The sequence below is a fragment of the Sphaerodactylus townsendi genome, linkage group LG03, assembly GCF_021028975.2.
Source record: "Sphaerodactylus townsendi isolate TG3544 linkage group LG03, MPM_Stown_v2.3, whole genome shotgun sequence".
Lineage (NCBI taxonomy): Eukaryota > Metazoa > Chordata > Lepidosauria > Squamata > Sphaerodactylidae > Sphaerodactylus > Sphaerodactylus townsendi.
This window is the reverse complement of record NC_059427.1, coordinates 159,513,550-159,540,746: the sequence shown is the minus strand read 5'-3', so window position 1 is coordinate 159,540,746 and position 27,197 is coordinate 159,513,550. Positions and strand designations below refer to the sequence as shown.

The 27,197-nt window shown below is 48.5% G+C and overlaps 1 protein-coding gene across 7 annotated transcripts in view; it reads right to left on the bottom strand.

The window, feature by feature from the left end:
* SMARCA4 (SWI/SNF related, matrix associated, actin dependent regulator of chromatin, subfamily a, member 4) overlaps positions 1-27,197 on the bottom strand; it is a 116,208-nt gene that overhangs the window by 6,857 nt on the left and 82,154 nt on the right. The window contains exons 24-32 of one of the 7 annotated variants that reach the window (XM_048491838.1): positions 26,617-26,663; positions 25,989-26,155; positions 22,880-23,043; positions 17,566-17,793; positions 17,269-17,367; positions 16,057-16,134; positions 14,132-14,350; positions 5,985-6,238; positions 4,967-5,075 (exon numbers count right to left, since the gene is read on the bottom strand). In XM_048491838.1, coding sequence (XP_048347795.1) covers positions 4,967-5,075; positions 5,985-6,238; positions 14,132-14,350; positions 16,057-16,134; positions 17,269-17,367; positions 17,566-17,793; positions 22,880-23,043; positions 25,989-26,155; positions 26,617-26,663 — 1,365 coding nt within the window. Of the gene's footprint in view, positions 1-4,966; positions 5,076-5,984; positions 6,239-14,122; positions 14,351-16,056; positions 16,135-17,268; positions 17,368-17,565; positions 17,794-22,879; positions 23,044-25,988; positions 26,156-26,616; positions 26,664-27,197 lie in introns of all 7 variants that reach the window. The other 6 variants (XM_048491836.1, XM_048491837.1, XM_048491841.1 and 3 more) reach the window with 6 other exon arrangements.

Below are 27,197 nucleotides of genomic sequence, written 5' to 3'. Positions count from 1 at the left end.
TTTATGGATTTGGAGCGCTGCATTTTAACTGGTATTAATTTTTAGCATTTTATCCTGTTTATCCACTTGCCTGTAATTATGTTGTAAACCGCCCTGAGCCCTTTGGGGGAGGGCGGTATAAAAGTGGAATAAATAATAAATAAATAAATAAATATAACATCTGGAGTGCCAAAGGTTCGCCACCACGGCTCTAGGCTGATGGCTCAGAGGTGGCCCTGTTCAAACCAGATCCTGAAGCCCCTCAATGAAAAGGCCCTGGTAGAAATGAGGCAGAAGGGAGAGCCCCCGCCCACCGAGGCTTGTCTGCCTTTGGGAGGAAGGGCTGTGCAGGCCGCAGGCACACGAGCCTTTCCCAGGCACGGAAGGCATTCCTGGTGGGCATCCTCCCTTACAAGAAACAAGCAGGGTGAGCCAAACCCCCCCCCCCCCAAGGAAAAACTTGCCAAACCACAAGGAAGCACAAAGGAAGATAACCTGAATTAAAAGGTGCTAATTAGACTAGTCTTTAGACTTTAGCGCATAGGCGTTTTGCTGCTTGTTGTTCTTGTCATCTCTTCACGCCGCATACTTTGATTATCATCGCAGTCTCAACGCTGCGCTCCTCCAAATTCCGCTCAGCTGGGGACACTATTCCAGTAATCAATGTTTATTTTTTTAATGCTTTATTTAAATTCCATAAACATATAATAGATATACAGTTACAATATTTTTTTCGTTCCTATATCTTAACAAATAATATTTAATATCTTTATATCTCAAATTCATCGGCTTCTGTCTGTACATACTTTACTATATTTCAAATAAAATTATTAAACAAAATAAATGTTTTAGACAGTGTATTTTTGTTCTAGATATTTAATCCACTGGTCCCATTGATTTTTTAAATTGTAAGTCTTTTCCAGTTCTTCATTCCCCTGTAATTGAGCAATCTTTACTAACTCAAGCATTTTCATGTGCCAGTCAAATATAGTAGGAATATTAGAAGTTTTCCAATTTTTAGCAAGCACTAGTCTGGCTGCTGTGGCCAGATACTGAAATAGAAAGTTCTTCTTTTTGTCTGTTATTTTTTTACACATTCCCAGCAAATATAGTTCAGGTTTACATTTTAGTGATATATTCAGTAATCAATTGAGTAATCAATTGAATAATCAATGTTTATTGGCGGTGCGGCGAGTGGATTGCGGCTCCATTATAACGCAATGTGTTTTTTTCCTCAATGGACTATGAATGAATAGATGTGTATAGTCGATTAGAAGCCTTTCATGGGCTTATGATACGTTGATTATCTGTTCCTTCATTGCTGACTAGTCTAATTAGCACCTTTTAATTCAGCTTATCTTCCTTTGTGCTTCCTTGTGGTGTGGCAAGTTTTTCCGGGGGGGGGGGGGGGGTTGGCTCACCCTGCTCGTTTCTTGTATTGTGTTCTTGCCTTTCCCGTTTTTTTCTCTGCTAGGACATCCTCCCTTGCCCATTTTAGCCCCACACGAGGCAGTTTTCAGAGAGGGCACCTTTACTGGAATCCCTCGTGGATTGAAGCAAAAACAAACTGATCTAAGTTGAAGGATCAAGCAACCAACAGCAGAGCAACAGAAAAGAACTTCTAACCACCACGGCAGCAGAAGAACAGAGGGGATGGCACTCCTCCCCCCTCCCATCCTGGGACTGTTTTGGCCAGGAAACTGCCTGTCACAGGCGTGGGGGAAGAAAGGGAGTGCCTTTCCAGCTCAGCAACAAAAATGAAGACCAGCTTTCTAACCGGACCGTGGCTGGCCTGTGCAAGCGCAGCCCCAAAGTGTGCCCGCACAGAATGACCATGATAATGAATCCGTTAAGTTATAGGTGTCAAACTCGCAGCCCTCCAGATGTTATGGACTACAGTTCCCATCATCCCCTGCCAGCATCATGCTGGCAGGGGATGGTGGGAACTGTAGCCCATAACATCTGGAGGGCCGCGAGTTTGACACCTATGTGTTAAGTGCTTATGACGAAGGGTGGGTAAAAAGCTATCCACCGTGCTGAAGAAGATTCCATGAAACAGAACTGTGAAAAGAAATGGAAAGGCCAAACAAAAGGGGTGCAGCCAACTCCGCCTTGCTTTTGCCCCAGATAAATCGAGCCACGCCAAGGAGGAGGAGGAGGAGGAGGAGGAGGAGGAAGAAGAAGTCTTTGTGTGCGGTCCATGACCAAATATGAGCCACGCCAAGGCTTCCTGGGGAACACTACCTGGGCATGCACCATAACAGTGAGACCCCGCCCTTTCCCCAGAAGGGCCAGTGCTGGTGAAAGGCACCGCTAGCCTCTGCTGCCAGGCCTGCGTTCCGGAGAACCTCCAAGCTCTGAACCTGCTCCTTTAGATGGAGTGGGAAAGGGAAAGTCCATCAAGAACAGGAAATATCATGTTTCCTGGGTCGGAGCTTCCCCCTACCTGTAGCTTCTCATTTTGTTGGGGATTAAGGTTCAGATTGTTATCACTCATCCGCTGCAAAAAAAAAGGAACCTGCTCACCGTTTCCTCCGCCTCCCTGAGATCTGCAGGTAGCCCAAGGCAGAGGGGAGTGTGATTGGTGGGAGCTCAGTCCAAATCTCCAGGTGACTTCTGTGACGGAACAAGCCCGCTTTGCCCGGCAGGCCCTGACCACCTAGGCCTCCGCCATTGTGGATCCGCTATCAGAATAGGAGGGCACCAGGAGGAAGGCTGGCAGTTGGCATGATGCTGGCAGGGGATGATGGGAACTGTAGTCCATAACATCTGGAAGGGCGTGAGTTTGACACCTGTCCTCCAGGGCCTCCAACCTGCCCTGTGGAACCCAGGAAGGGGGGAAACAGGAGAAACTGAGGCTAGGCCTCAGAGTTGGACAGGAGGCTGGGGAGCCCTGACCCTCCCCAGCGGGCAGTTCCTCCAATGGTCAGGTGGTGGCAGCGGTTTTACCCAGGGAGAGAGAAAGCAAGCCCTTCTCAGGAAAAGGTGGCAAGCCCTGGTAGAGGCTTGGGGTGGAACAGGGCCTGTCGGGGAAAAGCAGGCCTATTCCGCCACATATGCTAATGTGTGTGAGACCAGAATAAGTGTGCACCGACCCATCCCCAAAGGTGTTTTGACCGTGATATTTCCTAAAAGATTGTACCAAACCAGGTTTGGGAAAGATCACAGCAAAGCCAAAGGAACCAAATGAGCATGAAGTCTTGTGGCTGCTCCTGGAAACAGCTCTGCTTAAAGAAAGCCAAGCAGAACAAAACATCCATCTGGAACCAGCCTTTGCAAATTGATCTAAAGTACTCTGGTGCATGAAAATATTCTGTATGGAGCCAATGGAAATGTCTCTTCCCTCACAGAACTCAAAGTCCTTCCCTTTGGGGAGGGAATTGCTGACAGTCACAGCCTTATCAAAAGGCTCTGCTTTTCCAAATCTCCTCATTTGGATTTTTTCAGTGGGAATAGTACAGTGTAGCTCAGGGCCCCCACAGGTTTTTTTCAGCTGGCAGACCCTTTTGAAATTCTGACACGGCGTGGTGGACAGAGCCACAAAATGGCTGCCATAGGAGGCAGTCAGCGGCAAAATGGCTGCCGCAGTTTACCTTGGGTCACGCCAGAAGTGAAGATCCTTGTGCCTGTTCCGCCTCAACTTCTCCCAGAGGTTTTGCATAGATGCCGAAAAGCACGTGGGTCAAGACAGAACCTTGGGGAACCCCATAAGGAAAGGGGAACATATAGGGCTGCCAGCTCTAGGTTGAGACTTTCCTGGAGATTTAGGGGGTGGGGCAAGGACCTCAGTGGAGGTAGATTGCCATAAAGTCAGCCCTCCAGCCCTGCCATGTCCTCCAGGGAAAGTGATCTCTGTTGTCTGGAGATCAGGTTCACATTTATTACCCCAATGATCCTGCATATTATTATTACCCCAAATTGTGGGGGAGGAAAGAAGTGTATAACAATAGCTTCACCTAGCTTGATAATAGGGAGAGATCTGAATCTGGGGCTCACCGATTCGCAACCCAGTCTTTCGGCACTACGCTAGGCTAGGCCCTAGAAAAAGCTGAGACTATCAGAACAGAAATTGTTACACGTCGATGGAATCGAGGTGCAGAAGAACCAAACACTCAATAGATTGCAGAACTCATGAATTAGCCGAACTCGTATAACTACAGGAGGCTGAAACGTTTGAAATGCACTTCGTTTGTCTTCCACCCTTGCAACGGTCAGTATGAAGGACATTAAAATACTACGAATTTAGTACGTTCCTGAAACTGCCATCTGGAAGCCCCGAGTCCACAGGTCTTGCTAGAGCAGTGGCTCTCAACCTTCCTAATGCCGCAACCCTTTAATACAGTTCCTCATGTTGTGGTGACCCCCAACCCTAACGTTTATCCATTTTACAGATGGAGAACACTGATGCAGAGAGTCTTAGGCAACCCCTGTGAAAGGGTTGTTCGACCCCCAAAGGGGTCGTGACCCACAGGTTGAGAACCGCTGTACTAGAGCTAGAACTGTAGGCAACGCTGGTCCCAGAAATATCTGCATTAACAAACATAGCACAGAGCTTGCCTTTGTTTTGACGGAGACAAGAAGTAAGGCTCAAAGTCTTCCTCCACTGGCCTTTAAAGCCTGGGGGGAGGAGGGGAAAGAGTGAGCACACCTGGTGAGCGCTGCATGTCCCCCCCTCCCCCCAATCACCAGGGGTCCACTCCAGGTTCCAATGGCCAGGACAGGAATCTAGAATAGCAGGTGGAAGTTCAGGAATTGGTTGCTACAAAGCTGCCCACCTTGGAGGGCCACCCAGGAGCTGTCCCAGGTGAGCTGCACGACAGGTCTAACAAGACAGAACTTTGGTGCCCACCTTGGTAAACGAACAATGAGAGCCAGCAGCGAGCTGCCAAAATGGATAGCCGCGACTGAAGGACGGAAAGACCGGGACAGCGAAGAAGCAGAAGGCAAGCCTCCCAAAGCATTTTCCAACCGCTATGAAAAGAATTACCTTTATTTTCTTAAAATCCACCGGCTTGCGAATGAGCTCATAATACTCTGGAAGCTCTTTGCGAGAAGGAAGTTGGATGAAGACCTCGCTGAGCTGCCGTCCACTGCTGCTACAAGACAACAGAAGGGAAAACGATGGGAAAAAAAACAGGAAAGAAACGCATCTCGCTGCAACATACCTCTGAAGAGGCCAGTCGCCCATGCAGACGAAACGCTAGGAACAAAAGAAGAGAAGAAGAGTTTGGATTTATATCCCCCCCTTCTCTCCTGTAGGAGACTCAAAGGGGCTTACAATCTCCTTGCCCTTCCCCTCTCACAACAAACACCCTGTGAGGTGGGTGGGGCTGAGAGAGCTCCGAAGAACTGTGACTTGCCCAAGGACACCCAGCTGGCATGGGCTGGAGTACACAAGGTAATCTAGTGCACCAGATAAGCTTCCAAAGCTCAAGTTGAAGTGTGGGGAATCAAACCCAGTTCTCCAGACTAGAGTGCACCTGCTCTTAACCACCACACCACATCGGCTCTGTTGGGGGGATAAGCTGATTCAAGGAACTGAAGTCCCTTTTCAGTTGGACGAAGAACTGGCCAACTCTTGTAACTGAGCAGCTGGCAAAGCACAGCTTTGATGGATCGCCCCAAACATCTGTGACACGACAGAGCAGAAGAGGAGCTCTGGTTTACCAGGGTGCTGTGGTTTTTCAGTGTTGTATGGCCGTGTTCCAGTAGCTTTTTCTACTGAAGATCCTCTGAAGACGCCAGCCACAGATGCAGGCTAAATGTCAGGAAAAAATGGTACTGGAACAGGGCCATACAACACGGAAAACCCCCAACACCCTAGGGCAGGGGTCTGCAACCTGCGGCTCTCCAGATGTTCCTGGACTACAAATCCCATCAGCCTCGGTGGGGCTGATGGGAACTGTAGTTCACGAACATCTGGAGAGCGGCAGGTTGCAGACCCCTGCCCTAGTGATTCTGGTCGTGAAAGCTTTCGACAATACATTAAGCTCTGGTTTCATTACCTGTCTTTATATTTAATCACCGCATCCACAATCTTCTTCATTTTCTTGGTGAGGTTCGGAGGGTTTGGGGAGAGCTTCTCGGCGGGAGGCCTGCCGCGCTTCTTCTGCTTCTTGTTATCGTCGTCTTTGTCTCGGCTGCGAGTGCTGGTGGTGGGGGTGGAGGAGCCGACGTCCACGTCGCGCTTGCGCTTGCGGGAGGACTTCTTCTGGCGCACCTCCTCCTCAATCTCCTCCAGGGTCCCCTCCTCGATAGCCTACAGACAGGAGCAGCTCGGTCAGCCAGGTAAAATGAACAACAAGCATGAAGCGACTGCACTGCGGGATACGTACCACAGACACTCACACAAGCCCACGCAACCTGCTGCTAGAAGATGTGGTCCCCGAGGCCGTTATTTCCCAGTTTGAGCAGTTATGGAACACGGAAGGTTGCGGCTCTTCGGGTGGGGAAGGAAAGCTGGTTCTCTTACCTAAGAGCTTTCTTCTTGGGTTAAACAGGGCCAGCAGGCAGGGACTCTGCAGAGGAGCCGGGTGTACGGGTGCCCCTTCCTGCCAGCTCAGCAGCCAATTCTTCCAAAGCTGCAAAGGGATCTGTGGCCACTAACTGTAAACATTAACGGTTCAGATTAAACAACAGACGAGGAACAGAGGTGAGTGGACTACAGACCATGTGTTAACAGAAGTAGGAAAACTCACAAGTAAAACTACCCAATTTTCCTTGTTAAGTTAATCGTCCGTGCCTAGAGGCACGGACTCAGCCTGAGGAACAAAGGGATCCAAAGGCTTGTTGAAGGCTTTCACGGCCGGAATCACTGAGGCGCTGAGTGGTTTCTAGGCTGTATGGTCGTGTTCAACAGAAAGGAAGGAACCACGAAAATGAGCAGAACTTGGTTGCCAGTGTTGAAAAACACTAAAGTCAAGACAGTGACTAATCAGCTCCACACAAACACAGGATGACTATGGACGATATACAATCAAAGGGAACAAAGGCCAGGTTACTCCTATTCAGATGCCCTCACCTACTGACCTTGCTATCTTCATTGTTACTCACATGCTACACACTTCATTGTTACTCACTTGCCAGGCTACTTCTATTCAGATGCCCTCACCTATTGACCTTGCTATCTTCATTGTTACTCACAGGTATATATACTCCACTTGCTTTCCTTTCCTACTATCAGATCCTCTGAAGATGCCAGCCACAGATGCAGGCGAAACGTCAGGAGAGAATGTTGCTAGAACATGGCCATACAGCCCGGAAACCACACAGCACCTCAAAGGAATTCAAAGTTAAAATTCCGACATCATTAGCCAACCAGAAAGTGTGGGAGTGCCTGCCGACATGCTGGAGCACACAATTGATTAATCCTGTTCATTGTCTCTCTATACCGTGCCCTTTAGGAGCAGGGACCTCTCTGCTTATCCCTGCAAACAGCTTATACATATAGTGACATCAACACAGGAAGGGCAAAGGGGCAGCAGAGAAAGGGGGTCTGATATGAGAATGATTAGGGAGGCTCTGGGAGTGCTGCCCCGGTGCACTAAAATAAACCCCAGGGGTCTGTGTGTGCAAGCTGAAAATGCACATCCAACTCACAACCACCAACTCTTTTGAAGGGCTGGAAATCACAATTTTAGAGTTTTAGGCACCCCAAGTCATATATTTTCCTTTGATTTCTGACTGCTGGCATTAAATCTCTACATCAACTGTGGCCAGATATTTTGCAGCATTTTCCATTCCTGCTTCTGTGCATCATGTTCTGATGGTCAAAGCATTTCAGACATCCCACCGACTGCCCTGTCCCTTCTCTCCAGGGTGACTGAGAGTGGGGTAAGATGGACACGCAAATAACTACCATCCTTTATATAAAAAAACACCCCTGTATGTTCACTTTAATGAGGAAAGATGGCCCCTTCTGAAAGCTGTAGAGCATTATGACAGTGAGTTTGCTGCTCTGCATCTTCTTTGGGGTACAAAAAAGGCGGCTGACAAGTCTAATTTGTTCCAAAATTCATCCATTAAAGGCTTTCCAGATTGAATTACATCTGTACACAACTGGAGGGAACAAATAAAACCAATTTATCTTTTGATGAGACTGGATTTGAGCTCTTGGCAGACTGACTGCAGCCACCGATGCCAACGAAGGTCATCAGAGGCCTCAGTACTGGAAAGCACCCAACACCAGGAAATTCAGAACGGTACCCGTCTTCTGACTCAACAGACAGCGCTCCGGCGGTGGGACTGTGATCCCAGCCTGGTGCCTACAGACGCTCTCCATGAAGGTCTCTGGCAGCTGACTCGCCCTCCGTTTGAACTCAGGTGGACTCTGAAATTAAGCTGCTTCAGTGGTCCCGCGGGTGAAACGCAGCCAGCTGCTCGTCTCCAGCGAATCCAAGGGAGGCCTTGAAGCGCTCAGAAGCAGTCCTGGGGACTGTAGGTAGCAGCGAGGCTTTCTAAAGCCTCTGCCAGAGAATGCTGATTCCTAATGGAAGTTACAGACTGACAAGCTGACAAGAGTGAGGTTCACTGTTGGGAATAAACCACCACTGGTTCACGAGGTGACCGAACCCGAAATCGAGGTGACCGAACCCGAGGTGACCGAACCCGTCCCCACGCTTCCCTCCTTATCCTCAAGCACAAAGCCCATGTCAAAGACTCCCGGGCTCAGGAAGTCTTCAAAAGAAGCTGAACTTCTGGGACTGTCTGAATTGAGCACGCTAGTACAATTGCCAGCAGACACACCAGTTTCTGGAGTACTGCCCATCGAACAAATAGAAGGGAAACTCACAGGAGCACCAAAGTGCTGCTGAGGAGTGGTCCAGCCACTGGAGTGCGAGACCACAGACGTCTGACATTCAAGACAAATCCACAGACACTTCTGGCTGGCGTCTTCAGAGGCGTAACACCCTTCTCTCTGTGATACACCTCTGAAGATGCCAGCCACAGATGCAGGTGAAACACTAGGAACGAGATCTACCAGACCACGGCCACGCTAGGAACCACGAAACGCTAGGAACGAGATCTACCAGACCACGGCCACGCAGCCCGGAAAACCCACAACAACCAGTTGAGTCTGGCCGTGAAAGCCTTCGACAACACAAAAGGTGCACTGTCTGCAGGACATTGTGATCGTGCCTAGTTTGTTCAGTATCACATAGATATAGATATGTGTGAGTGGGTGTATATATTTAAGCATGCGCACACACACACACATACCGGTGCATACAAAGGGGGCAGAACAAATCCTGACAGCAACATAGCACAATCCCATTGAAAGTCTAGGAGATTATACTTGAGGAAATCAGGGCTTCTTCTGAAGGAGCCTCGAAACAAGCGATAACCCGGATACCAAATAATGAACAGACACGTTATTTAAAAGCTTGTGTTTATTTATATGTATGTTATACATGGAATATTGATTTGTGATACTGAAGTTTTCTTTGAATAGGTATTGATAATGGACATATGGACTGTGTATTGTCAAAGGCTTTCACAGCCGGAATCACTAGGGTGGTGTGGGTTTTCCGAGTTGTATGGCTGTGTTCCAGTAGCATTTTCTCCTGATGTTTCACCTGCATCTGTGGCTGGAATCTTCTAGATGTCAGGAGAAAAAGCTACTGTAACACAACCATACAACCTGGAAAACCCACAACACCCTAGATATATGGACAATTTGTTTGGATACAGTTTGTGATTTTTGCAGTGTGGGGCATTATGCCTGTTTGATAGCCAGTGTTCTAAGGGGACAGACCAGGAGGAGGCTGGTAGGACAAAGATTGTATGTCAGAGCGCTGTGAAGCACCTGCATATGATCTACAAAGATGCGGAGACAGAGCTATTTGTAGCATCTCTTTACTGCCTTTCTCTCAAAGGTACCCAGGGCTTGTTTACAAAATAAAATAATTAAAGACATAACACATAAAAATGGAGAGAGGGCTTTTTATAATGGGCCTGTCAGTGTTGAGGTTCCAGTAGAACATCGTGATACACCTCTGAAGATGCCAGCCAGAAGTGTGTTACACACTTCTCTTTGTGACACACCTCTGAAGGTGCCAGCCACTGATGCAGGCGAAATGTCAGGAACAAGATCTACCAGAACTCGGCCACACATCCCGGAAAGCCTACCACAACCAGTCCACCTTTTCTTTAAGATTAGAGCAGAATGAGGAAAGGACATTTCCCCTTGTAGAAAAAGGTATTACCTTTAAGGGGGTAAAAGGATGAATGAGCGAGCAACATTCTAAGTGATGATTAAGAAACCCTACCAAGGCTGGTGTCCCGAATCCAAGTTTGTGCCTAGACAGCTGCTGGGCTGATGTAAAAGTTTTGCCCATGTAGGTCATGATGCCCAAGGGAGCTTAGGAAATGCGGGTGACATACACACTGAATAGCTGTGAGCTCAGCAGACCAGTACCGAGCCTCATAACCTCCAGAGATGCCACCACAACCACCACGTGTGGCATGCAGGGCTTTGTGGGCTGGCGTGCAGAGCTTTGTGGGCTGAGCCCTTCGGGGATAGGGCGGTATATTAAATCCAATAAATAATAATAATAATAATAATAAATAATAGTGAGGTGGGTGAAAAGCAAACACGCACTCCAAGAGAGGATGAAAAACCAGGCTCTTTCAGAATTAGGCCTGGGCTGCCCAGCCCCCGGATCCACTCAATTCCTTCCCACGTCCCAATGTAGCGGAAGGGCAACAGCAGTGGCAGGTGCTCCAGATCTTACACCCCATCCAAACGTTGCAACGGCAGCACGCTATGTGCCAGGACGTCCTCAGAACTGTAGTCTTCCAGGGTTCAGGAGTCCAATGCATTCACTGGATGGAGGAGTCTCAGAAGACTACATTGCCCATGGGCTCCTTGTCAGAGCACTGTCAAACTGGTGTCCTATTGGCAAAATCTAGCTGACAGTTGTCAGATGACTCAGACTCATTCTGGGCTTAATTGAAGCTGCAATATGATTGGACAGAGAAATGTAGATAAGACTGAACTGTATTTGCCTCTGTGTGACTTCAGTCTCCGCACTGCCTGGCGGAGCATTTTGTCTGTGAGAACAACATTGTGAACAATAAAAGTAGGACCGCTTCTGTGAAGCTGTCTGTGTGCGTCTGATTTCCTACTGCGTTCCAGTGTGTTGTGCAACTCTGCTACTTGGGGATATTCCCCATCCTTCACACTCCTTACACCAAGAGTGCTGTTTCAGCACTTTGAGTAAAGTGGAAACTGGGATTTTGCTGTGGCTTCATCAGGGGGGAGGAAAGGGAAGCGAAAGCTCAGTGATTGCAGAAACACCAACATTTCCCCCCCTCAGTGCTTCCACGGAAAGTTTACAAAGACTAGTGTAAAACTGGGGCAAGCGAAGGGGAAGTCATCCATCATGCATTGTAAAATGGAAGCAGCTCTCTTATAAAAAGTCCGATCAACGCTTCCTGTAGTTTAGCACCGGCTATTCTGAACGGCAAGGCTTTCCAAAGCCTCAGAGGTGTGTTCCAGCACGTGGGTCACTTGCTATTCTTTCACTGGAGATACCAGAGATTGAAATCGAGATTTTGGACATGCAAAGCACAGGCTTACAGCCCCCCTTTGAGAAACACAGGCACTGCTATTTGGGACTGGAGGCCAAGTGGTGAGGAAGTCTGCTGCACATGTCTCTACGCGGCTGGCACTGTTGTAAGAAGGTGCGGCACTGCCTGGAGTCAGGCCAACGGTCCTCCTAGCACAGAGGCGTCTTCTTCCCAACATCTCAAGTGACAGCTCTGATAACATCACCCCTCTCTGATGGGTTCCAGGAAGCAACAGACGGATCAATGCGTTTTGAGGCGTGTGGAGATCAGCGGCTTCTTTGAAGATGGACAGCAAAGCATCCCGAAGGATCCTGGCGAAAGAAACAGTCTCCAGTCTTCTTCAAAACCAGGGAAAAGAGTAGTTCCCTCAGGAAGTCTGACGTGTCTCTGGCCTGCTGACCTGATGTGAGCTTCAGAAATGGAACAAACTGGCAAAGACAATTTCCTACCTTGCTCTTCCAGACGGAGTATTTTTCAACACCTGGGACATTATTTGACAGGGCTCCCTATTACCGAGGTCCAGGTCTAAAGAGGAGGGTTGAAGCTCTGCTGGAGGCCTTGCTATAGGTTCTGGACCAACAGGGACTATTGACAGAGTATCAGGTTGGTGCTCCAGTGTGGTTGGCCCAGGTGTGCCCCAATCTTTGATTGAAAAAAGCGAAGCAGGGCCGATCCTGGTTAGTACTTGGATGGGAGACAACCGAGCAAAACCAGAGTTGTTACGTAGGGGCAGGCAAGGGCAAGACCACCTCTGAATGACTCTTGCCTTGAACACCATAAGTCGGTCGTGACTGTACCGAACTACACATACCGCCACGAGCCTAGCACAAAAGTATTCCGGAAGGAAGCGATGGCATGTTTGGGTAACTATGACATCCTTTCAGGCAAGAAGACATCCTTTAAGGCAACCACGATGTCCTTTAAGGCAAGAAGAACATCACTAATGGTAGAAATGGAAGCAGGAGCAACCTCGGTCGCAGCAGCTACAGACCCCAGAGGGTTCCGGACTTGACCGCTGGTTCTGATCCTTTGTCCTTCGGCTCAGAAGCTTCCCCTCGAACAGGCAGCAAGTCGATGGATGAGCACAGCAGCAGGGACAACTGCTGCTCTGAGTGGCATGGACTCCTTTTGCCCAGCTCTGAGGATGACAGGGGTGTCCTTGAGGAACCGGACGGGAGTGGAGGAGCTCTGATTCGTGGCAGGATCATCCAGCTCTCAGCCTCCGTTCTCAGTCTTCAGCAAAATCCCCAGAAGATCGACAAGTGGTCATGGCCTTCCTCGGCAGCTGAGTTCTCGGGCTCGAGTCATTACCTTCTTTCCTCCAACCAAACAGAGCCAGATAAGCACCCTGGCTGCTGCTGCTGCTAAAGAGGAAGGGCAAAAGCCACAACAAACCAATTCTTCGCAATACTGTACCGCAGAACAGAAATGATGGATTGAATAGAAGAAGAGTAGGAGTTTGGATTTATAGCCCCCCTTTCTCTCCTGTAAGGAGACTCAAATGGGCTGACAATCTCCTTTCCCTCCCACCCCCCGCCCCTCACAACAAACACCCTGTGAGGTGGGTGGGGCTGAGAGAGCTCTGAAGAACTATGACTAGCCCAAGGTCACCCAGCTGGCATGTGTTGGGAGTGCACAGGCTAATCTGGTTCCCCAGATAAGCCTCCACAGCTCAAGCAGCAGAGTGGGGAATTAAACCCAGTTCTCTAGAGTACGCCTGCTCTTAACCACTACACCACGCTGGCTCTCATGAGGAAGGGTGGAGTTCTCTAACTCAAGATCAGCCCTGCCCTCCTCAGATGAGTCTTCAGCTGGTCACAGGGAAAGAGATCCCATTGTCCAGCACCCTGCCCAGCAACAAGCAGGTCAAAATGTTTGTTGGGTCAGAAAAGTAGTGAATATACTCCACTGCACAACGAGAAGTTTTCTGCCTCTGAAAATTTTTGATATAAGAACATAAGAACAAGCCTGCTGGATCGGACCAGAGTCCATCTAGACCAGCACTCTGCTACTCGTAGTGGCCCACCAGGTGCCTTTGGGATCTCACATGCAGGATGTGAAAGCAATGGCCTTCTGCTGCTGCTGCTCCCAAACACTTGGTCTGCTAAGGCATTTGCGATCTCAGATCCAGGAGGATCAAGATTGGTAGCCATAGATCAAAATTCTCCTCCATAAATCTGTCCAAGCCCCTTTTAAAGCTATCCAGGTAAGTGGCCATCACCACCTCCTGTGGCAGGATATATCTGTCAAGGAGATCAACTGAACTTAAATTTAGTAATGTAGAACAATACTGTTGCAATTGCTAATACCCAACAGAAGTTTGGAATGGAGGAATGGATGTCCACTTTAGGAACGTACATTTTTTGAATGTAGAAAACGCTGATCTAGGGTAGCAGTTTAATAGAACTGCCCTATACTGTCCAGCCAGACTGGATGCTCCCTAGACCAATCTCAGCTGACCATCAAAGCTTCTGATATTGGGTATTTTTTTTTCTCACATTCAGACACACAGACGACACAAGACACAGACAGAAATAAAATTTTAGAAAATCATTGGAGAACGATGCTGTACCATGTATACCTTGAGCCACTGCTTCTCAGTCAACGAGTCACTATAGTCCACCTCTTTTCGGTGTCGAGAACCCCGCCCAAACATTTTCTCTTCTTCCTCCTCGCACGTGAGCCTCTCCACTTCGGCATCGTCTTTAATGATCCAAGAGGGCAACTCATCCTCCTCCATCAGGCGGGGTTTCCGCTTTGGATTGCGGGCTTCCTCTCGCCTGCGATCCAGATCCATGCGCTGTAAGAACATAAGAACAAGCCTTGCTGGATCAGACCAGAGTCCGTCTAGTCCAGCACTCTGCTACTCGCAGTGGCCCACCAGGTGCCTTTGGGAGCTCACATGCAGGATGTGAAAGCAATGGCCTTCTGCGGCTGTTGCTCCCGAGCACCTGATCTGCTAAGAGAAGAGCATGGGATGGAGGCTTCAAGCAATGTTATATCCTGGACCCTCCACAGGGTTCGCAGGGCCTGAAGTCTCTGCCTTTGTTAAAATATCAAAGCTTTCTGCCATTGCATGTCAGCATTAAGGAATACGGACACGTCACCAGAGTGTGAGTAACCAAAGCTGGGTCACAATGAGACAACAAAAGGGAGTTTGAAACTGATGGACTTGTGAGTTACAAAGTCTGCGGCGGGAGGAGATCTTGAGGCTGCTGCAATAACCTACTACGCATCTTCAAAGAATAATGGCACGAACAATGAACTCTGCACATGAAACGAGGCTTCCAAGACAGTGGCCCACAGGACCGGGGCTGAAATCATTTCCCTCTGAAATAAATAAGCTTAACTTCCAAGTGAATCAGGTGATACAGATGAACATGTCACTGGTGATAACTTTTGGACAGAAGAAAGGAAATTCCAGAGTAAGGCATAGGAGAAAGATATTTGGAAACCAGGCAGGCAGCACTGCCGAGGCACTGCCTATAGCAGGGGTCTGCAACCTGCGGCTCTCCAGATGTTCATGGACTACAATTTCCATCAGCCCCTGCCAGCATGGCCAATTGACCATGGGAATTGTAGTCCATGAACATCTGGAGAGCCACAGGTTGCAGACCCCTGGCGTATAGCTTACAGCACAGGTGTCAAACTTGCGGCCCTCCAGATGTTATGGACTACATTTCCCAGCATCCCCTGCCAGCATCATGCTGGCAGGGGATGATGGGAAATGTAGTCCATAACATCTGGAGAGCCGCAAGTTTGACACCTATGGCTTACAGGCTCACAGCGGCAGTCTGTTATCTTCCCTGGACTTTTGAACTAGACAGTAAACTTTGATATTATAAATAAGTGAGGGCCAAAAGCCTGCTGGTAAATTAAACAGAACTTTCTGCTCTTCTGGTTTATCCCCAGAACTTTTCACATGGGCAAGACGCTTTATCAGCTCAACAGGACCAGGCTACCAACCCCCCCCCTCCCCCACACCTCCCTTAAACACCCCAGAACACTACAGCACAAGGTTAATTGTACAAAGGAACCCACAGAGTTTCCATAGAGGCGCTCGCTTCGTTCTCGGGGAGGTGGGGGATTCTTTGCCCAATAGTACGAAGCTAGCAAAATAACCACAACAATCTTACTAGTAAAAGCAAGCAGGAAAGTGACCAGCTGACTCTTTGGTGTGTGCGTGCTTGCTCCCTTCCCCCCACCATTTCCACTTTTTGACAGGCAGGAGTCTCCCTCTCCCTCTGACACCCAGGCCCCTTCCGCACAGGCAGGATAATGCATATTCAATCCACTTTCACAATGGTTTGAAAGTGGATTTTGCTCTTCTGCACAGTAAAATCCAGCTTCAGATTGAAAGTGGACTGAAAGCGCGTTATTCTGCAAGGGTGGAAGGGGCCCCACAGTCACACTACCCCTTTCTGTAATGCCCCTTAATATTAGACTGAATAAGGGAGAAGAAAACTGGTCAGTTGGAAAAGCAGTCGGAGAGCCAGGCAGCCTCACCATAAAAAGATCAAACTCCTCCTCATGCCGGGCGATCATCTGGTTCACCGTTTCATCATCGGGAACTTCATCTTCTTCCTGAAAGATTTCAAAATTCCCTCATTTAGCTTTTTGTTTGTCTACAGCAGACCTGGGCATTATATGGCCCGCGGGCCACATCTGGTCCGCCGGATGACCCTGACTGGCTCCCCCCCAGCCTAGAGCTGGGGAGCGAGTTTTTTTTGAAAGCCCCCCCACAGAAGCTCGGGTTGCCTTGGCTGTCGGGTTTTTCTGCAGGGCTTTCTCAAAAGCTCTCATTCCCTGCCTTTGCAATAGGCCCGGCCCTCCACAATATTTTCTGTTTCTTATGCAGCCCCATGGAAAAAATAATTGCCCACCCCTGGTCTACAGTCTTATACACATCAGTGTGACACAATCCGAGGTGATTCACGGAAGGCAGGTTGCCATCTTGGGACCGTCTTGGGGACCCGTGTGAAAACAAGTCAGGTGGTCTCAGTCCATTCTCGAGTTAGTGGACAGGCCTCAACTCAGCAGAATAAATTTACCATACAAGCTCTTCTCTCCTTACCTCCCCGAAGTTGAGATCATCCGTTTCATCCTTCCAGATTGGAGATCTTCTACTGGGTGACCATCTTCCCCTTAGACTTGTTTTATTACACCAAGAGGCCGGAAATGCAGCTTCCTCACCACCTAATGAACCGCCCCCCCAGACTAGTTTGGACACCCAAGCTGGCCTTAGCCACTCAAAACTTACCCATTTCCCCTAGCTTAGCCAGCCTTAAATCCTCTATCCTCACTGCAGATTCCCCCCAGGAGACTATTATCAGGTTTGAAGATCCTCTTAAACAAATTGTGGCTGGTCTTTCTACTGTGGGGAAACCCAGCAAAAACAGAAAGCGAACATCTTGGTTTGACAGAGAGTGCACGGAGCACAACAGTCAAATTCACTCCTTATATCGAAACTTTAGGGCTTCAGGAGACCAGGATCTCCTCGTCCTACTAATAAATTGTAGGAACAACTTTCGCCAGTTAATTAGGAAGAACCAAACGGGACATGTCATCACTCAATGGGAACATCTCCACTCTGCAGTAACTTCTAACAATTCCAAGCTACTCTGGGCTGTCCTAAATAATTTCAACCATACAAGCTGACCGTCGTAAACAGAGAGACTACGGCCTGGACGGACACAGCGACTGAAGGACCCCTCTCACCTTTAAAGGTGGCTCCTCCGAGTCGGAGTTGAGGCACAGGGTTGAGGCAGCATGGGAAAAGCTTGTGCTGCCACTGCCGCTGCCTGTGCTGTGTCTGGTCTGTGGATAGATAGAGGGCTTCAGTCTCCAGGGCCTCCGAACCAGCACCTTTCACTGACACTCAAAAGCACTCCCTAGGACGGCCAGTGCCTTCCAGCCCACAGTCCTCGGCCTCAGGGCCACCTGCAGCAGGATATTCAGCAACGCGCTCGTCTGTCACGCGCTGGTGCTGAAAGCGAGACCTCCGCCGCCTCTCACCTCATCCTGCTCCTCGTGCTCCAAGATAGCCTGGAGGAAGGCTCTTCTCTCGTGACTGGAGGATTTCTGGTCAAACATGCCCGCCTGGATAACCTTCTGATCCACGTTCAGCTTGTACTTGGCCGCGGCCAGGATCTTCTCTTCCACGCTGTTGACGGTGCAGAGGCGCAACACCCGCACTTCGTTCTGCTGCCCGATGCGATGGGCTCGGTCCTGGGCTTGTAGGTCCTGGAAAGAGAACGCTCACACTGGTCACGGGACGATCGGACGCCCCTCCGAGACGCGTCTCCTGTTTTTGAACCCGGCTTATTAAAAGGATCGAGCCCACAGTATTTCAGCGGATCGCTCTGATCATACTCTCTGTTCAGGGGAGGTGACTTCAAAAGGAAAAAGGAGATATTTCAATGCCGCGATTCATGTTCCACAGTCTTATCTGAGCACCCAAGGTTTCAGGGATATGGTGGGGTGGGGGGGAATACAAGGAGTTGTTTCAAGCCTCATGCCTTACAACATCCACTTCACTCCAATCTTAGTAGGCCTCATCAAACATCTTCAGTACTCTTTACAAAGACAAAAGACCATTCCTCTTGCCCAGGGGTCTTCAACCTGTGGCTCTCCAGATGTTCATGGACTATAATTCCCATCAGCCCCTGCCAGCATGGCCAGAGGCTGATGGGAATTGTAGTCCATGAACATCTGGAGAGCCACAGGTTGCAGACCATTCCTCTTGCCCAATCATCATCTGTGTATGATTTTCTGATACCACCACAGGCCCTCCCGCTCCCTCCCTTTCTTTCTGGCCTTCGGAACGGGCGCCGATTTTATGAAACTGCTGCTTAAATTTTAAATGTTAAATTTAAATGCTGAATTTTAAACTGGTAATAGGTTAAAGGCTATGTTGTATGATTGCTGTCTGAATAACAGCCATGTTGTGAGCTGCCTCGAGCCCTTCGGGGGTGAGGTGGCTTATAAGTCAAATAGTAAATAAAAATAAATAAAATGTGTCACATAGAAACTTTTTTCATTTTTGTTCTCCTTTTCAATTTTTTGATAATACTGGGAAATTTGGGGGAATTTTGAATTTTTTTTTCTTTTGGAATGAGTTAAATGGTTTTTAAGACAAGCTTCGATTCCCATAACATATAGCATGAACTTTTTATGTAGGACAGTCTACACAGTATTAGTATACATACACTGTAGGTAGAGACAACATATTCTCAAGAAAATGTTTATTATTCACATATGATTCAGTTTAGCAACACTTGATGTTTGATAATAATAAATTATTTAAAATATAGTGTTTCAAATGTTATGAAGTTTAACTTGGTAATCTAATATGCTGTTGGTCGTACCAAGTGTATGTGTATCTATCTAGAGTAGACTGCCTTTTCTTTAGAAAACAAATTTTGTAGCAATTTCAACGTTGTGGTGGGTTTTCCGGGTTGTGTGGCCATGGTCTGGTGGATCTTGTTCCTAACATTTCGCCTGCATCTGTGGCTGAATTGCTATATGTGTCCTGGACACAGTGTGTTAACAGGCTTCCCTCTGTGATACACCTCTGAAGATGCCAGCTACAGATGCAGGCGAAACGTTAAGAGTAAGATCCACCAGACCACGGTCACACAGCCTGGAAAACTGACCACAACCAGTTGAATCCGGCCATGAAAGCCTTCGACTACACAATTTCAACCTTGTTTCCTACCTCAGATGAAAAATAATTAGAAAACGTGTGAAGGTGGTGAAGGGTGGAAAAATTTACAGCTCTTCCTTTCCAGTTCTGCTTATATTTGCAATTTTGCTCAATTGTTATAATCGACAAATATACCGATTAGTAAACTTGTACTGATGCATTTTATGTTGGTAAAGGAACAAATGAAGGTTAGGTCTGATAGGGAAACAGACTTTGAAAACAGGTCAGTTGTCTCCTAAATTTCTGTTTTCCCAGAAAAGGGCGGGAAGGGGTGGGTGGGTCCTGAAATCCTGAAAGCTTCAAGATTTCTGGGAATTTTACATTTCTAAGCGTTGGTTTCAGTGCATGGCAGGACTTGACCAAGCAGAGTGTGCCCAAGCTTCGATGAAAGGGCTGGAAATTCTATTTGCATCCATCAGCCCCAGTGCTAGATTCTGATACTGGAACATCAACATTCCAGATGCTGTAACTCCAACAAGCACTCCTAGACGTTTTATACGCCAGGTCACTGTTTACTAGGGAGAGAGGGCCTGTGGTTCAGTGGAAGAGCCTCTGCTGGCATGTGGAAAGTCCCAGATTCAATCCCTGGCTTCTCCCATTACAAAGGCCAGGAAGCAGATGATGTGAAAGCCCTTTGCCCGAGACCCTGGAGAACAGCTGCCCCTCTGAATAGTCTGATCCAGTGTAAGCAGGGGTGTATTTGCCATGGGGACATAGGGAGTCAAATGTCCCCGGGCGCCCCCATTTGGTCATGCAGGGGGCGCCCAAAAATGTCAGGTTTGTTTGTTAGTATTTTTTAGCGTTTTCCCAGTTTTTGGCTTGCAGGGGGCACGGTTTTTAGGTTAGCACCACCAAAATTTCAGGGATTTTTCGGGAGACTCTCCTGATGATACCACCCAGGTTTTGTGAGGTTTGGTTCAGGGGGTCCAAAGTTATGGACTCCCAAAGGGAGCTAATAGGAGAAGGGGGTTACACTTTTGAGGGTCCATAACTTTGGACCCCCTGAACCAAACTTCACCAAACTTGGGTGGTATCATCAGGAGAGTCTCCTAAAGATACCCTGAAAGTTGGGTGCTGCTAGCTTAACAATTACACCCCTGACCGCAGGCACCCCCCAAATTTCTCCAGATTCTCCTTTTAAATCCCCCCCTTTGGCATGGATTTAAAGGGAGAATCTGAGGTCTCCAGTTTAAACATTGAAAGTGATGCTTTTAGGGTGGGGGGATAATCCACCCCAAAACAGCATCACTTTAAATGTTGTTTAAACTGGGGACCCCAGATTCTCCCTTTAAGGTGGATTTAAAAGAAGAATCTGGGCTCCCTAGCTTAAACACCATTGAAAACTATGCTGTTTGGGGGTGGAGTCCAGCATCACTTTCAATGTTGTTTAAACTGGGGACCCCAGATTCTCCCTTTAAGGTGTATTTAAAAGAAGAATCTGGGCTTCCTAGTTTAAACACCAATGAAAGCGATGCTGTTTGGGGGTGGATTACGGCATCACTTTCAATGTTGTTTAAACTAGGAACTGCAGATTCTCCTTTTAAATCCACCTTAAATGGAGAATCTGTTCAAATAACATTGAAAGTGATGTTGTTTTTTTGTGGGGAGGGTGGGAGAATCCACCCCCAAACAGCATCACTTTCAATGGTGTTTAAAGTGGGGACCCCAGATTCTCCCTTTAAGGTGGGCGCCACAGGTCGAGGGAGGGCACTGACCCTCCAGAGTCAGAGCCTGTGCCAGCATGCCGACTCTTCCGGCCTGCCCAGTAGTAGACCTGGGCCCCTTCCAGCCTTCCCAAGCAACAGACCTGAGCCCCTGCCTGCCCGCCCAGCAGTAGACCTGGGCGCTCCACCATGAGATCGCAGTTAGCTTGATTTCTCTCCCCCCTCCACTGTATCTAGGGAAAATGGAGCGAGTCCCTGCACCCCCGGGAAAACTCAGATTATGCCCCAGGCTCCATTTTCCCAAGATATACCTCTACACCCTCCCAGGGTCTGTGCAGGCAGGCTTCTGCCCTCCCAGGCCCTGGGGAGGGCAGGAGCCAGCAGCAGGGATGCGCAGGGGGGAGGTGTTACGCAATGCGTGAGGGCAGAGGTGTTCCTCCCATTGGGCAAAGTGGGCAGCTGCCCAGGGTGCCACCTTGTGGTGGGCGACAAAAATTGCAGGTTCGTTTGTGGGGGATTTTGTATTTTCAGTGTTTTTTCCGTTTTTGGCCTGAAGGTGGTGCAGATTTTAGGCTAGCAGCACCAAAATTTCAGGGATTTTTTGGGAGATTCTCCTGATGGTATGACCCAGGTTTGGTGAAGTTTGGTTTAGGGAGTCCAAAGTTATGGACTCCCAAAGGGAGTGTCTCCATCCCCCATTGTTTCCAATGGGAGCTATTAGGAGATGGGGGCTACACTTTTGAAGGTCCATAACTTTGGACCCCCTGAACCAAACTTCACCAAACCTGGGTGGTATCAGTAGGGTCTCACGAAGATACTCTGAGATTTTGGTGCTGCTATCTTAATAATCGCACCCCTGACAACAGGCACCCCCTAAATTTCCCCAGATTCTCTTTTTAAATCCATTCCCTTCCTGCCAATACTTGTTTTCTTTCTTTCTTTTATTCTCTCAGTGCCTAATAAAGGTTGTTTATTATTATTATTGTTGTTATTATTATTATTATTATTGTTATTGTTATTATTATTGTTGTTGTTATTATTAAATCCACCCCCTTTGGCATGGATTTAAAGGGAGAATCTGAGGTCCCCAGTTTTAACATTGAAAGGGATGCTGTTTCAGGGTGGGGGAGAATCCACCCCAACATAGCATCACTTTCAATGTTGTTTAAACTGGGAACCCCAGATTCTCCCTTTAAGGTGGATTTAAAAAGAGAATCTGGGCTCCCTAGTTTAAACACCATTGAAAATGATGCTGTCTGGGGGTGGATTCCAGCATCACTTGTTTAAACTAGGGAGCCCAGATTCTCCTTTTAAATCCACCTTAAAGGGAGAATCTGGGGTCCCCAGTTTAAATAACATTGAAAGTGATGCTGTTTCCCCCAATTTTTTTTTTTTGGGGGGGGGGACTGGATACAACACCATGAAATGTTTTCATAGCAGTAATAAAACATTTTGAAAGCATTTTGAAAATGTTTTCAAAAAATTATTTCTGCTGTGTGGCATGGCCCATTGCTGTGTTCAGATTTGTGAGTTGGGGGATGTTCTATAATGTGGTGACTTTGAAATGACCTGGTGGAAAAAATCATTGTTTGGTCACAGTGGGGGAGGGTGGCCGCCCATGGGGGGCCCATCAAACTCAGGTTTGCCCAGGGCTCCAGTTTGCCTAGGTACGCCTCTGTGTGGGGGCAGCGGCACACGACACCCGGGGGGCGGCGGTGGCCGCGGGGGACCTGGAGGACGTTTTATCTCTGGGCACCACTTCCTCCCCATACACCCCTGAGTGTGAGGCATGTGTACTGGTTAAGTTTGAGAAACATATAGAACTCCCTCCTTCCCCTGTACTAATGCAACAGATATGCTGCCAGTTGCACTGGGATTTCTTAGCAGTACCCCCTCCCACCCGAGTGCTGCTGCATGCTTCTGAGTCTTTCTCCATCAAGCCCACTTGCGCATTCATTACCTGGTGAGGGTTCCAGTCACTGTCAAAAATTATCACCGTATCAGCAGACTGTAGATTCAGCCCCAGCCCTCCGGCACGGGTGCTCAGCAAAAATATGAAATACTCAGAGCCCGGCTCATTGAAAGTTTTCAGCAGCATGCCACGATCTTCAGCTTTAGTGGTCCCTTTAAGAATCCAGGAGAAGAGAGGATTTTTGTCTGTGTTACAAATGTTTTATTTGAACACAAAGGCTCTTGGTAAATCCAGAACTCTGGAAAAGCACTGCACTATTCCCCAGGGGAACAAGGGTGTGAGACATAGCTGTATTCCAAAAGCATTACGTCAGTGTATAGCAGACTTCTCTCTGTGATACACCTCTGAAGAGGCCAGCCACAGATGCAGGTGAAAAGTTAGGAACAAGATTTACCAGACCATGCTCTCTAGCAATGTTTGTTATTCCAGCTACACCTCTGTAACTTCCTCCTGAGTGTACTTATTTACTTCCTTTACAATAGGTAGTGGGGAGGCAAAGCTAGTTACATTGTTCTCTGCTTAATTCTCACAACAACCATGTGAGTAAATTAGGCTGAGCTTGGCAAGAGTCCATGGCGGAGTGGGTTTCCCAGATCCTAGTCCTGCACTCCAATCATTACCCTACACTGGCTCTTATGCCACAAATTTTTACATATTCACAATCTAGTACTCATGCTGAGTTAAGTGGTTACTAAAAAGGTAAAGTTTCCCCTTCAGTTGTGTCCGATCCTGGGGTACCACTGCAAGCAGTGATTTTATAGGCAAGCCGCTTTTGGTGGGATAGTTTGCCATTGCTTTCCCCAGCTATTCTTTACCCCCTAGCTATGAACTAGGTCAGTGATGGCGACCCTTTTTGGGACTGAGTGCCCAAATTGCAACCCAAACCCCACTTATTTATCACAAAGTGCCAACCCGGCAATTTAACCTGAATACTGAGGTTTTAGTTTAGGAAAACCAGTTGGCTCCCTCTTCCTCTTCCCTACCCGCTCAAGCAGGGGCCAGCCTGCTCAAGCCTCCAGCAAGTCCTGCGTGCACCACTCTGTGCTTCTCTAGCATCTCTGCCTCCTCTGCGCCCCCCCCCCCCCCAGGCAGCAGCCACCCGGAGCACAGGCACCAGGCCCGCCAGCCAAGTCTTCCCTGCTCATCGCAGTGCACGCATGTCATGCTCAGTGGCCCAGGCCAGCCTAGATGAGTGTGTGTGTGTGGGGGGGGGGTTGATTTTCTGCCCCCCACATGACGAACTCTGTGTGCGCGTGCCCACAGAGAGGGCTCCGAGTGCCACCTCTGGCATCCGTGCCATAGGTTCACCATCACTGAACTAGGTACTCATTTACCGACCAAGAAATGGATGGATGGCTGAGCTGAGCTGACCATGAGCCAGCTGCCAGGATATCTGACCCACGGGGAGGTCGAACTCCTGACCGTGTGAGTGGCAGTGCAAGCACTTAACCACTATGCCACCCGGCTCCTAAGTGGTTACTAGGGGTGTGCAAAACAAACAAAATCAGTAAAATTTAGATCCTACTGATTTTTTTGTTTGTTTTGCACACCCCTAGTAACCACTTAGGAGCCGTGTGGCATAGTGGCTAAGTGCTTGCACTGCCACTCACACGGTCCGGAGTTCGAGCCCCTAGGAGAATCTTTCTGGGGCTTGGGGGGAAAATGTTTTCTAAGGGTACAGACACCAAATGTTCAGCATACACGCTGGCGACTATCCTTCAAAGAACACCCAAGTTTGGTAAAGACTGGGTTGGGAGTCCAACTTTCTGGCCGCCATTTTTCCTCTATTGGAAACAACAGAGGATGGATGGAAGCGTCCACTTGGGGGCCTATAAAATTAGACTCAAGACCCAATCTTTGCCAAACTTGAGAGTTCTAAGGGAAATCACTCCACGTTAAAAACAGACCCCCTCGCGCCCCAAAAAATCAATGGAAAGATTTCCCACAGGCTATAATGGAGCCGAAAGGTGTGTGTGTTCAACTATTAAAGCCTGCAACCTGATGCATATGTGCTGAAGTGATGTCCCCGCCCCTCCGCAGGATTTTTTCCCAGCAGCAATTCTGAAAAGATCTCAAAAAAGCGGAATATTTTTCAGCTTTTCCAGGATCAGAATTCCCTGCTATTGTTAGAATTGCCTTGGGGGGGGGGGGGGGCGGGTCAGCTATACCGAATGTATGCCCCTAGCGATTATTGGGGTGCTGTGTGGTTTCCAGGATGTATGGCCGTGTTCTAGCAGCATTCTCTCCTGACGTTTCGCCTGCATCTGTGGCTGGCATCTCCAGAGGATCTGATCTGATGCCAGCCCCAGATGCAGGCGAAACGTCAGGAGAGAATGGTGCTAGAACACGGCCATACAGCCTGGAAACCACACAGCACCCCAGTGATTCCGGCCGTGAAAGCCTTCAACAATACCAGTGATTATTATTTAAATTGGATCTTACTTTGATCCAGCCTCTCTTTCCAGCATTCTTTCTCTCTTCCTGTTGTGCATATAAACCTAACTAAAAGGATTTAAAATCCTCTGCATTTGAAGCAGTAAACATATGGTGGAATAATTATATTAGGCTTTTCTTTAATTATTAATTCCACCCCTGCCTTTAGAAGAAGAAGAAGAGTTTGGATTTCCTGTAAGGAGACTCAAGGTGGCTTACAAGCGCCTTTCCCTTCCTCTTCCCACAACAGACACCTTGTGAGGTAGGTGGGGCTGAGAGAGCTCTGAGAGAACTGTGACTAGCCCAAGGTCACCCAGCAGGAATGTAGGAGTGGGGAAACACATCTGGTTCACCAGAAAAGGTGGAGGAGTGGGGGAATCAAACCCAGCTCTCCAGATTAGAATCCACCTGCTCTTAACCACTACACCACGCTGGCTCTCTCTTTATCCTTTAAGCAGCCTACATCATTCTCCTCTTCTCCCTTTCATCACTGCAGGACTATTGTGAGGATAAACTGGAGATGAGAAGAAGGTTGTAAGGCGCTTTGCGTCCCCACTGGGGAGAATGGCAAGGCGTCAATAAATACTCGCGAGAGTTAATGGGCAGGTTTTAAAGAAGCGCCTCCTCCGATCAGAACAGCTACAACATTCAGCAGAAAACTCACCGTCTAGTCTGAGGTATTTGAAGCCACGGTAAGCAAAATAGTCCTCCATAATGGTCATGAGAGAGGTCATCTGACAGAATAGCAGCACCTTGTGGTTGGTGGCTCGTAGCTTGGGCAGAATTCGATCCAGGAGCTCGAATTTGCCAGACGCGCGATACAAGTCAAGCCTGGTTCGCAGACAAAACAGAAGAAGTGGCATTTCTCTCGCTCAGCAGTTTTAAAACTCTCTGCCCTTCGGCAAGCCTGCCCGTCGCCTGCAGGCCTACACGGCGCAGGGAAGGATTCTGGCCCTTGCCTTCCACCCCACAGCCAGCTTCCAACAGTCTCGGTGTCTGACAGCGCCCCCTAGGACAGAGCATGCAGCTGCAGGAAGTCAGCAACGGGACGGGGGAGTGGGGCAAGAGGTGTCTCAGGGAAGCTCGTCTGCTGTTAGAGACCATCATTCACACTCTGTTCCCAGCCCTGGCTAGAAGGATTCTGTTGGAGCCTTCCAAACAGGGCACGATGGCCACAGTCCTCTGCTCACCAGAGTCTGGTTCTCAGGAATAACAGGCCTACGGATCCAGACTGCTGGCTATTCCCCAAGAAAGTGGTCCGAGCTTGCAAAGGCTTCAGAGCGGTCACTTACCCTTGCACGATCCCGCCAGTGAAGCCCAAGTGCTCAGAAAAGGATTCCTGCAAATGAAACGAGAGGGAAGGGGAGTGAGGAGGCCCAGCGCGGCTGCCAAGAAGGTAAACGGACAAGCCCTTGGAATGCTGGAGGATGGTGAACATCTGGACCTGCGGGGTCTGCAACCTGCGGCTCTCCAGATGTTCATGAACTACAATTTCCATCAGCCCCTGTCAGCATGGCTGGTTGGCCATGCTGGCAAGGGCTGATGGGAATTGTAGTTCATGAACATCTGGAGAGCCGCAGGTTGCAGACCTCTGATCTGGACAGAAGGAACTGAGCGACACAAAGCTCAGCAATTGATACAACTGCCCTTTTTAACCCTGGACAATGAAAAACGAGGCACAGCCAAATGCTTTGGTTGGTTTTTTGGTGCGAGGGATGGGTGTTTGCAGACGAGCAAGAGAAAAAAAAAGTCTCGCTAGTTTTCCTGGGCACAGACTTTTGAACGCTCGTGGATTATGCACACTTGATTAAACTTTGGGTTCTCAAAGTGGGGGGGCAGGGAAGTCACCTACAAAAGACCTGTGAGAGGAAGG